Genomic DNA, 11,636 nt, shown 5'->3' on the forward strand with positions numbered 1-11,636 from the left:
CACTAGGAGAGCCAGGAGGGTGGCTCTTCCAGGCTTTGCGAACCCAGGACTGTCTCCAGGCCCGGGAGGCCCCTCGCACCGGCACAGGCCAGCCCAAGGCTCCCCCGACTCCCGCGTCCGGTGCCACCCTTCAAACTTAACAGGAACACGCTCGATGGGTGGGGGAGTGGGGGTGGCTCTCACAACAAAAGGAAAATTCGGTTCCCTGGTTTCAGATTTCCACATGGGGCTTTCCTTAAAAGAACTATTCACTGTGAAGGTAGCAGGGAAGGGAGGCCAGGGGCGCTTTTCTGGGAGCCTCGGGACCTCAGGCTGGGGGGCCGCGGGGACTACGCCAGGCCGGCAGGCGGCAGCTGAGGCTTCCCTTCCCGACAGGAACTCGCCCCTTCTAGCCTGTCCCTCCGGTCCCTCCCCTCCCCTCCCCTCCCCCACGCCCTTTTCTCTTTCTTTGCCGGGCTCCCTGGCCCCTACCCTGGCGGCGCCTGCACCGCTCGGCGCCCAATGGCCGCCGGGCCCAGGAGCGCATCAGCTGATCTGCCCGGGCTCCCGGCCGCTGGGAACCAATCAGGGCGCCGGGGGCGGCCCCGGGCTGCAAATAAAGGGTGTGGGACAGCAGCCACTCTGCAGAGTCGAGGATGGGAGAAGAGTAGGGCGTTTGAGCAGCGTATCGGCCTCCTCTCCTCTCTTCACCTCGCTCTCGCGGCCTGCCCGCCTGCCCGCTCACCGCCCAGGTAAACCCCTGGCTGGCCCGGTGGCCCCCACGTGACGCGCGCCGCTCCCTCCTGCTTCCTAAGTCGCGGCGCTCCAGCCTTTTCTTTTGGCTCGGTTCACCCGTCCCCCACCCCGGTCTCCAGGTCTACACTCCTGCCGCCCAGGCCCAGATCGGGCAGGCCCGCACCTACCGGGTCTCCAGCCTGCCGCGTGGTTCCCGGCCGGCCGCTGTTGGGGGCGATGGGGTGCGTCCTCGGTCAGGCTCTGGGAAGGGCGGAGGGAGTTGTTTTGATCTTTTCGCTACTTACAACCCGAAGCGCCGCCCCTGGAGGCCGCTGGGTGCTCCCGGCGCCCTCGGCTCGCGGGGGAGTTTGCGTTGTGGATGGTGTAGCCGCTTAGTCTCCTGCCCGGGCGCACGCGGAACGCTTTGTAGGCGCCGGCCGCTGGCGCCCTTCCTTCGGGGTGGCGCGTTTTGGGGACTCGTGGAGATACTGGCGGCCTTTTAGACGCTTGGGTTGAAGCGAGTAACCCTGACTGTTGTTGGCGCGGTCGGCGACTTCCTGGGGGTCCCGGCGACCTTACAGTGTGTGACCGAACAATGGAGAGCCCGGGCCTCGGCGTGGCCGCCCGTGGGGAGGTTGGGCCGGGCGAAGGCCGTAGCCTCGCTCTGTCTCTCCCGCCGGCGCCCCGACTCTCCCGCCCCCTGCCCCTGGGCGGCGGGCATGGGCCCCTGGGTGAGGCCCTGAGACCAGGACCGGGCCCCAAGGGGCGGGGCGCCGACTTTCGGCAAATTTCAGTGGGAGGGGGCTGCTCTCAAAGTGGATTATCCCAACTCCGCCAGGGGCAGGAAGCGGGGTCCCTGCCCCAGCAGCAGATCCACGAAGAAAGCAACGAATGAAGATGAAGACGACTTGGACTCAGAGTCCTCGGGGTCCCCCGCCAACTGCTTCGGCTTTGTTGCCTACTCAGTGGTCTCTGGGGAAAAACCGCGACTCCAGATTAAGACCTTAACCCAGCAGCCTGCCAATGCCTCCACCTTCCGGTCCGACCACGCTCTAGACCCCTCTCCGTCTCCCTCGCCCAGAAAGCAACGGTGCTTGGACAAGCAAGAGTCCGGAAAAGAGGAGAGGCGAGAATGCCGCTCCAAAAGGAAGAGGGCTAGAGAGGGCAACCCCAATGCTACGCTTGACCTTATGTGGCTGGGGTGAGTGGGGGGCAGGGCAAACGACCCCGGAGCCGGTGGCAGCTGCAGAAACTTCTAAATTTCAGAATCCATTTCCCCCACATAAACTTGGCACCGCGGTGGTAGCAGCCGATACGGTGCCCTAGGCTGTTGGTGTCCAACTCACGGAAAGAGCAGGAAATCCGAACCAAGGCTTGAGAGTGTGGCATGATGTGGCAGGTGTAACAAGTTGGAGAAAAAAGCAGAGCCAGACATGGGGTGGTAGCTTTTGATGGAAGCCGAAGGGGTGTCAGGAATGGGGGTGGAAGGTGGGATGTGACTGAGTCTTTTAGACTTTGTAGGCGGAGGTTTTGGTTCTCTGATAGGACTTAACTTACTTAGGAGGTTCTCGGCTTCCCCAGGGGGAAGGGTGATTGAAGCAGTCGGAGGGTAAAGCCATTATGTTTTCAGCTGGGCAAACATGGATGGTTGCCCATAGAAACTTTGCCTCTGTACTTGAGAAAGTTGCCCGAGTCATTGGAGGAGAACAATGTGTTCTCTTTCCAGCCACCCGAGCCGACGGGGGAGGACCTGTTTCCTTTTGTGTTGAGGCTGGTGTTGTGCTTTAGAGTTGTCTTCTTTCAGAGGTTTTGTGGTAGTGGCTTGCGGATTTTAACGTTCTTCAGCTTTTGAAATCCCAAGTCTTTGTGAATTAGAAGTGAGAATTTCCTGAAATAACTTGAAATAGTTCTCTAGTGGAATCTCAGAATATTGTCATTCTCACACTTAAATTTGTTAACCTATGTTAAGTGAGAATTTTGCATCAGACCAGTGGGAATTGTCAACTTGCACCTCAGAATCTGACTTATCTGCTGTTTTTTATCAGTACTGCTGCAGTGTTTTCTTTCTTTAAAGAAGCCTCTGGCTTTTTAAATTTTGTAACCTTATTTCATCCTCAAATCTAAGTGTTAGGTAGTTTTTTTGTGTGTGTGTGGAGTGGTATTTTTTTTGGTTGGGAGGTGGGGGTAGGGAGAGGGAAGTAGGTCTCCGTGAAGACCCCAAATAAGATGAGTAGGGCAAAGAGAAAATTCAAAGAGAAACATAGCAATGTTGGGAGCGGGTATGTTTTGTAACCTTCTATATCTGAACTTTTGTATCCTTTAATAGCTTAGTAGTTAAAAAAAAATTCACTGCCTCAGCTACCGGAAAGGAATAGAGCTTAATACTCACAAATTATAAATTCTGGCTTGGAAGCTTTGATCTCCAGAAGCTACGGAGCTTCAGCCTCAGAGCTCAGGGATGCCAAGAGGGGTCCAGACTTAACACTAAGGGTTGGATCTTTTCTTTAGGAACCATCTGTTCTAATTACTTCAAAAGGTGGTCAGATTTTTACAGCTTATTATAAGCGGATATTTGTCTAATATAAAACTTGAATCTAAAAGCAGAGTGTATAAACAGGTGTGTTGACTTCCACTTGGCTTTTTGATTTCATTATCCCTTTTGAGCCATTCCTCTGAGGGAGCTGTTAGGAGTAGATGTTGATAACATTATTTTTCTCCCCAGAACATCTTCCACCATGGCCACCTCAGCAAGTTCCCACTTAAACAAAGGCATCAAGCAGGTGTATATGTCCCTGCCTCAGGGCGAGAAAGTCCAAGCCATGTATATCTGGATCGATGGTACCGGAGAAGGTCTACGCTGCAAGACCCGCACCCTGGACTGTGAGCCCAAGTGTGTAGAAGGTGAGCCAGGCGATGTGGGAAATATCTCTGACCAACCCACTGGATTAGGCCTCTTTATTCTGTTGGGAAGCCTTTTCTAAGGCAGAGCTTTTCAGACTTTATTCAATCAACACTAAGCTCCTCCACTGCCTCAAAGCATAGCAATAATGGAGCTCTTTATTAAAATGGAATCTTTCCTGTAAGCCAGTATATTGAAGTAAAGCTAAGGCTGGTATGTGGAACATTGAGAGGACTCATGGAGACTTAGCCAACTTGGCCATCCCTACTTAGCTGGCTCCAAGACCACCTCAGGAACCCAGTTTGAAAACCACTGCTCACCCAAACATGCCATCTAGCTTACAGCATTTTTGAGAACTGTTTAATATTTCTATCATTGAGTTTCTTGATGCATTTGCTCTAAAGGGGTTTCCAAATGGGTCTGGTTTTTACTTGATGCCAATTCTGGAAATTCTGAATCTGTCTCATGGCTTCTCCCTCTAGGAGCTAGTACTGTATTGTAGTTGCGACCTTCATTTTTCAGTGTACACCAAGCCATAGCCATCTCCCTTCTGGAGAGGGCCTGGGGGAAGTAATTGCCTCCTACCTACTCTAGGATAGCTTGCTTTTCTGGTATATGTTCACATTTGGTTAATGAATGAATGCTCATAAACTCTATATTGTAGTACCTACTATGTAACACATACTGAACAGGTCTTGGACATACAAGGTGAGCCTTCAGAGAACTCGAGTAAATTGTAGAGACAGAGAAACCAACCTTTAAAACACAGGAAGATAAGGGAGCATCCTTATATAAGTCATCCTGCTAGTTGTCTGTTCCCTCTATAAAATAAGGATACAACTTGAACTAGAACAGTTCATACAGGGGAAGAAGAGAAGGAAGCAATTTACGGATGATCTAGTAAAAGGGTCAGAATATTCCCCTCTATCAATATTTTAAATGGCTTACTTGCCAGTAATGATAACAGAATAATATTTCAGTTTGTCTCCTGGTGTGGAGTGGACATACCCTATTTAGGGTGGAAGTGTCCTTAGGTTCTTGGCAACTGTTCTTTCTTTCAAGGAAGTGATGCAATGGTTACTTGGAAGGACTGTAGTATGAGGTGCAGATGTCAAGGTTTACACATAAATGATGGCATTTATGTCTTACTGGCTTCTTGGAAAAGAGAAAGTGGTATTTAGAGATGGAAAGAGGAGTCAGGAGTTGGCTGTCTTTGCATTGCCTGGGAAACTCCTGTGCATTTTTAATTTTCCCTCCTTTTTTACCCCAGAGTTACCTGAGTGGAATTTTGATGGCTCTAGTACTTTACAGTCTGAAGGCTCCAACAGTGACATGTATCTTGTACCTGCTGCCATGTTCCGGGACCCCTTCCGCAAGGACCCCAATAAGCTGGTGTTCTGTGAAGTTTTCAAGTATAATCGAAAGCCTGCAGGTATGTATGGGATGGTAGGATGGCCACTTCATTCCATGAATGCTGTGGAGGGCAGGGAGAGGACATTCTGAAATCAGTATTGGGAAGGCTAAGCTATTTCAGAACTGACTGAAGAATCAAGAAGAATGACAGAAATAGTGTGGTCCATCCTCCTATGGTCTCCTCTGTTAGTTTCATAAAATGACATTAGAGTCTTATAAACTCTTTGCTAATGGAGTCCCCACTGACAGTCTTGCTACCTTGCCTACCGGTGGATTTAAGAACCTGGGTTATAGAGGCAGAATGTTGGATTTGAATCCTAGATCTGCCACTTGCTGCCTAGAAATTTAGGCGAAGTATTTATCCCCTGTAGATCCATTTCTCTGATTTTTAAATGGGGAAAACAAAAAGTTGAATGAGTTAATCATACAAATCATTTGGAATAAATCTATGTCAAATATTGGTCACTCTTTCACTCCAGACAGCTTATTTTGTTTCTTTATCCTCTGACTCCAGTATGTGTAAGCAATCTTGGTTCCCTATCAACATACGTTTGCCCTGAGGTTTGTTGTAAACAGCAGAAAGTGCCCATTGGAACCTGGACATATCTGTCCCCAATTTTCAACTAGTCAACTCCCTAACCCCAGTTGAAGTCTCTTCCTACACAGCCAATGAGACTTAGTGAATCTGGATCTTTGTTTTGAGGGTAGTAACATGGTGGCAAAAGGCATGGACCCCCGAAGCCAAGATAACCACAGGTGTCCTGGCTCTGCTGCTTTCCCCATAACCTGGGCAAGTTACCGAACATGAATGACATTTCTGAGCCTTGTGTTCTCATCTGGAAAAATGTAGGCTTAATAAATAATACCTACCTCAGTGCTATTGTGAAGGCTCAGTTGAGTGTTTTTTTTGTTTGTTTGTTTGTTTGTTTTTAATATAAAGTTCTTAAAATAGTTCCTGGAACATAATTAAGCAGTCATACTAAGTCTATAAAAGTTCCTTTCTAGCTTAGAATTGTTTCCAGTTGAGCTCACCTTGTTTTTTTGTTTTTTTTTTCTTTTGGTTTTTTTCTTTTTATATACAAACCAATTGTATATAACTTGGCCCTTAACCTCACCTGGAATGTGGGCCCTCTAATGGACAGATGATTCCCAGTAAAATGAGATTTGGCTCTAAGTGCCTGAGAAACTAGGAATAAGTCTGACAACTAGAAGCAGCTGCTTTGTGAATAGAGGGTTAAGGGCCTGGCATTTGGTGCTTGGGGGGTGGCCAGCATGCAGATAGGCCAACACTTGCTCTGTTCTGAATCCGCTCCCATGTGACTTGGTTGTAACTGAGTTTAATTATAACTGAAGCCTTTCAGAGTCTGCCTACAAATCTGTAACAATAGCTTCTCCAACTTAACAGTGATGGGACACAAAAAAGTTTATACTGGGTTGGTTCAGCCTATCATGGACACCTGCTATGTGAAACCCAAGGACTGTTTTCCTGTTAGCATTGGATTCGGCCTGTGTCCTTAGGTTCCTGATGGGGTGTTGACTCTTGTTTTTTTCTTTTCCAGAGACCAATTTGAGGCACACCTGTAAGAGGATAATGGACATGGTGAGCACCCAGCACCCCTGGTTTGGAATGGAACAGGAATACACACTGATGGGGACAGATGGGCACCCCTTCGGTTGGCCCGCCAATGGCTTCCCTGGGCCCCAGGGTAAGTCTGCTTGGGTTAGAGGTAAAGCTACTGCTCCCAAGTGTTTAACTGTCCAGAGATGGGAATAACTCCTTCTGAATCAAGAAGCTGAGATGGGCTAAAATTGCACAGTATAAAACATAACAGCTCTTTCACATTACCCACATCTAGAAATGAATGTAAATGTATAAAGGAAGAATTGAGGGGACCAACCTTTGGCTCCACTGGGGAGCCCTGGGCATTCTCCACCCTTCAGTGAAGGCAGGGATGGTGACTTGAGAACAGTGTTAAGGGCCTTCTGATTTCTGACTTCGGGATTTTCTGGATTTCCTAACTCTTACCATTTTGTCTTTGTTTCTATAGGTCCTTATTACTGTGGTGTGGGAGCAGACAGAGCCTATGGCAGGGATATTGTGGAGGCTCACTACAGAGCCTGCTTGTATGCTGGAGTCAAGATTGCCGGGACTAATGCTGAGGTCATGCCTGCCCAGGTAAATAGCTCTTTTCCATCACTTTTCTGCCTCTGAAGAAAGGGATATGGGCTAGTAAGGGCTGCTGATAGGTGTACACCACTCACTAACTTAAAACCTGAGACTTTAGGTTTGGAGGCTTCTGAGTTGGTGTAAGTAGGTGGCTTTGTTTTTTTTTTTTTTTTTTTGTAGAGACAGAGTCTCACTGTACTGCCCTCTGGTAGAGTGCCGTGGCGTCACACGGCTCACAGCAACCTCTAACTCTTGGGCTTACGCGATTCTCTTGCCTCAGCCTCCCGAGCAGCTGGGACTACAGGTGCCCGTCACAATGCCCGGCTATTTTTTTTGTTGCAGTTTGGCCGGGGCTGGGTTTGAACGCACCACCCTCGGCATATGGGGCCGGCGCCCTACTCACTGAGCCACAGGCGCCGCCCTAGGTGGCTTTGTTTTAAAGACCAATTTTCCCATTCTTCTAGTGGGAATTCCAAATTGGACCCTGTGAAGGAATCAGCATGGGAGATCATCTCTGGGTGGCCCGTTTCATCTTGCATCGAGTCTGTGAAGACTTTGGGGTGATAGCAACCTTTGATCCCAAGCCCATTCCTGGGAACTGGAATGGTGCAGGCTGCCATACCAACTTCAGCACCAAGGCCATGCGGGAGGAGAATGGTTTGAAGTGAGTACCTTCTGCTGGGCCAGCCTTGTTCTCCTGTGGCACAAAGGTTAGGAACAGAGTTATCAATCTCAGCAGAGACTCCTTTGCAAGGTGACTTGACGAGTCTTTGTATCAGGGATGAGTAAGTTGGACTTTTCAGTCTAGACATAACCTCAGCTCTTGATCTTGGCTTCACAAATTTTCCAATCCTCTATCATTTTATTCCCATTTGAAAAGTACCAAGTAATACTCTAATAGGAGTAGAGTTAATGATAGCAATACAGGGAACAGTAGACAGATCCATGCCTTTGAAAATCTTTTAAGAACTAAATTAGTAGGGTAGTGCCTGTGGCAGAGTGGGTAGGTCCGCCAGCCCCATATACTGAGGGTGGTGGGTTCAAACCTGGCCCTGGTCAAACTCCAAAAAGAAAAAATAAAACTGAATTGGTAATAGTACAGGCATGTGGATAATCTTAATGCTTGTGGGTGAGACTTGAAAGTGATTGGATCTTTTTATTCAACTAACACTTTAAGCTTGTCAGGCACTATTCTGAGTGCTGGGACACATGGGTGGCAAGACACTTGATACCCTCAGGGAGTATTCTATTGGGGCTCGTGTTTTTGGTGAGGTTCACCCTTAGGTCCATTTCTGCTCCTGCCCAAAGAAGGGCATGTTTCCTGGTGACACGATCAGACCTCCATCTTTCTGCTTCCTCTAGGTACATTGAGGAGGCCATTGAGAAACTAAGCAAGCGGCACCAGTACCACATTCGCGCCTACGATCCCAAGGGGGGCCTGGACAATGCCCGGCGCCTAACTGGATTCCACGAAACCTCCAACATCAACGACTTTTCTGCTGGTGTAGCCAACCGTAGTGCCAGCATCCGCATTCCCCGGACTGTTGGCCAGGAGAAGAAGGGCTACTTTGAAGACCGTCGTCCCTCTGCCAACTGCGACCCCTTCTCGGTGACAGAAGCCCTCATCCGCACGTGTCTTCTCAATGAAACTGGCGATGAGCCCTTCCAGTACAAAAACTAAATGGACTAGACCATTGAGCCCCTCTGGTTCTCCATCCCACTCCAAATCTTCCCCCCTCTCCCAATTGCCCCAGTTGTAACTCAAAAGGGTGGAATATCAAGGTCTTTTTTTTTTATTCCTCATGCCCAGTTAATCTTGTTTTCTTTGGCCAAGATAGAGGGGTCAAGTTCTTAATCTCTTTTCACCCACCCTCCTTTTTTCCCCCCTATCACTGAAGCTTTCTAGTGCACTAGTGGGCAGGGAGGGGCGTAACCACTACTTCCACTTAATGGGGTAAGCTTGTCCAGTAGGCATAGCTATCCAGGCGGAGCATGTCTGCTGGAGGGGGAGGGCTTTTTCTTCAGGTTAGCTGAAAGGGGAAAACCTGTACTCTAGGTTAGGACTTCCCTTGGTGGAAAAGTTGGAAGAGATAACCAACATGTGGGAATTAGAGAAAATAGAGGTTGGAGATCAGGGAGGGAAATGCCCTCCCTCTCAGGCCACACTTCCCTTGCTTGGAGCTAAATGCCCTCCCCTCAGCAAAAAGCTCAGAGTAAACTGATGGATATCCCTACCTTAAAAAAAGAAAAGATTCTTATTGCTTGGTCCTCCTTTATAACAAAAAGCAGAGTAGTATTTTTATATTTAAATGTAAAAACAAAAAAATTTTTTATATGGGTGTGTGGATTGTTTGTGTTTCTAAAGGTAAAAACCATCTGGGTCACAGGGAGCCAAAGAGAAGTATCTCCTTTCGAGGAGGCGGTGGGGAAAGTGGTGGTGCTTGGAAAGTTGGTAATTGGGGGTTATAATTCCTCATTACCATTTCAGGGTCTCTGCCCTGCCCACCCTCCCGAGGGAGAAAGTGGGCACTGATAAACTGACAGGCAGATGCAGGCTAACTAGCAGTCACTTGATCACCATGGCTCTGTTTTGCAAGATACACATACTTGTCCACACACGGGTTTGGATATGAGTTGGCTGGTCAACTTGAGCATGTTAGCGACAGGAGATATACACGTATTAGGGTTATTTTCTGGTGGGAATAGCATGTCACTAAAGCAGGCCTTTTGATATATTAAAAAAAACTTTTAAGCGCAAAATAGAAGGTTAGATTTTAATCAAATTTGTAGGGTTTCTAAGTAATTTTACGTAATTGCTTATTTGCTTCAACTGTGTCCTTTCACCTCTGCTCTTGGAGGAGACAAGAGACAGGGCTGGTGGCAAAAACACTTGTGATTTTTGTATCCTGTTGTCTTCTCCCAGTGCAAAATACTCTTTTCCTTTGTTAGGATTGCTGAGGAGTTATTTTTTTCTTTTATAATAAAAAACCCCACCTTCATCCTGACATTTCCCCTCCTGTTCTGGTGGTTTGTCGTGTCGGCTGCAGCAGACCAGCTGTGGTTCTCTTGCTGTGATGAGTTCTGATTGCCATGTACCATCTGTTCAGAGTTAGATAACTCCTCATTGTAAACAAACTGTAACTGCCCAGAGCAGCTCTTATAAATCAGCCTAACATTTATAAGTTCTCTCCTGACTTTGTTTCTTTGCGGTTCCTTTTAAGTCCCTATCTGCCATTTCGTGCCTACATAGTCTACCCAAGAGGGGGAGGGGTTTTTTGGGTTGTTATTTGAAGGGACAAAATAAGCTCAGGGTAATCTGCTCTTTGGGTTTTTAAAACTCCCTCCTCTCTGACTTAGGTATTAGTGATTTTCTGGGATTATTTTCTCACCTAGACCAAGATCACACACAATCTTGACATTTCCTAGCTCTATGGTTTTGTACCAGGGTGCAGCCCTGGCCCTGCCCCTTTTGTGCTCATGAGTTTGGTTTTGCCATACCATGCTATCCCATTGTTTTGAACCCACCTGGCTTAATAGAACAGCCTCCAGGGTTTAATGTGTGATGAACTGGTTTTGCTAGCCCAGCTGCCAGTGGTTCATTTAAGTAGCAAATATTGACCACGTTACTACCCTGGTTGAAGGTTAGCTTTTCCCTAACCTCCCATACCCAAGGTTTTAGGGTATCTTACAGAGGTTGGCTCCTGACATGGTTTAATTTTTAAGGTAGAGCAACCCTACCTATTAGCTTGCTGGGTGGGGTCAGTTGATACCTGTTGAGCATGATTGTTGAGACTACCCTTTTTCATTGTGTTTTCCTGGTTTTGATGTTTAATTATGCACCCTTTCTTAAATTCAATCTCTACTTCTACTTTCCCAAAGTTGTCTTCCCTCAGCTGGGTCTTAGGTATGTCCTACACGGTGTAGCACCAGACTGAAGGGGCAATGGCCTAAGCACTTTGGTTTTTGTTACTGGTAACCAATTTTTTGACAAAGATTGTATGAAAAGGAAAAGGAATTCTAAGTTCATATTATCAGACTGCATGGAAGCAGCCAGTATATTTCCTTCTCCACCCTCTCACCTGGAATTAGCTTTGGCCTACAGGTCACAGTGCAGTCCCCTTGTATTTCCAAGGTGTTTTTTATAGCTCATTTAGCAGACCCTAGGTTACATAATAACTTTTATCAGTGATAGATTAAACAGAACGATGGCCTTGAAGAGACAGAGACCAGTATTTACAAAAGGTGGTCTCCATGAACTCCTTAAACACGAGTTCCTGTAATATCCTGCCGGTTAGTGAGTAAGAGCTACACGGCAGCACAAGCTAATAGAGGGCTTCAAGGAGTTCCTTGGATACTGTCTAAGGCCACTTAAATAGCCAGAGCTGGGCAGCGCCCATAGCTCAGTGGGTAGGATGCCAGCCACATACACTGAGGCTGGTGGGT

General features: G+C 47.8%; 1 protein-coding gene across 2 annotated transcripts; it reads left to right on the plus strand.

The window, feature by feature from the left end:
* The first annotated feature begins 462 nt into the window (after positions 1-462).
* Positions 463-10,375, plus strand: GLUL (glutamate-ammonia ligase). Of its 2 annotated transcripts, none has more exons than XM_053605735.1 (7): positions 463-731; positions 3,437-3,615; positions 4,884-5,045; positions 6,586-6,732; positions 7,075-7,202; positions 7,658-7,857; positions 8,556-10,375. In XM_053605735.1, the coding sequence occupies exons 1-7, from the start codon at positions 502-504 to the stop codon at positions 8,872-8,874; spliced, it is 1,365 nt and encodes a 454-aa protein (XP_053461710.1). In that variant the 5' UTR covers positions 463-501; the 3' UTR covers positions 8,875-10,375. The 2 variants fall into 2 exon arrangements, with proteins under 2 accessions (XP_053461710.1, XP_053461711.1); XM_053605736.1 differs by lacking the exon at positions 463-731 and adding an exon at positions 858-1,915.
* Positions 10,376-11,636: the final 1,261 nt, after the last annotated feature.

The sequence above is a fragment of the Nycticebus coucang genome, chromosome 10 (assembly GCF_027406575.1).
Source record: "Nycticebus coucang isolate mNycCou1 chromosome 10, mNycCou1.pri, whole genome shotgun sequence".
NCBI lineage: Eukaryota > Metazoa > Chordata > Mammalia > Primates > Lorisidae > Nycticebus > Nycticebus coucang.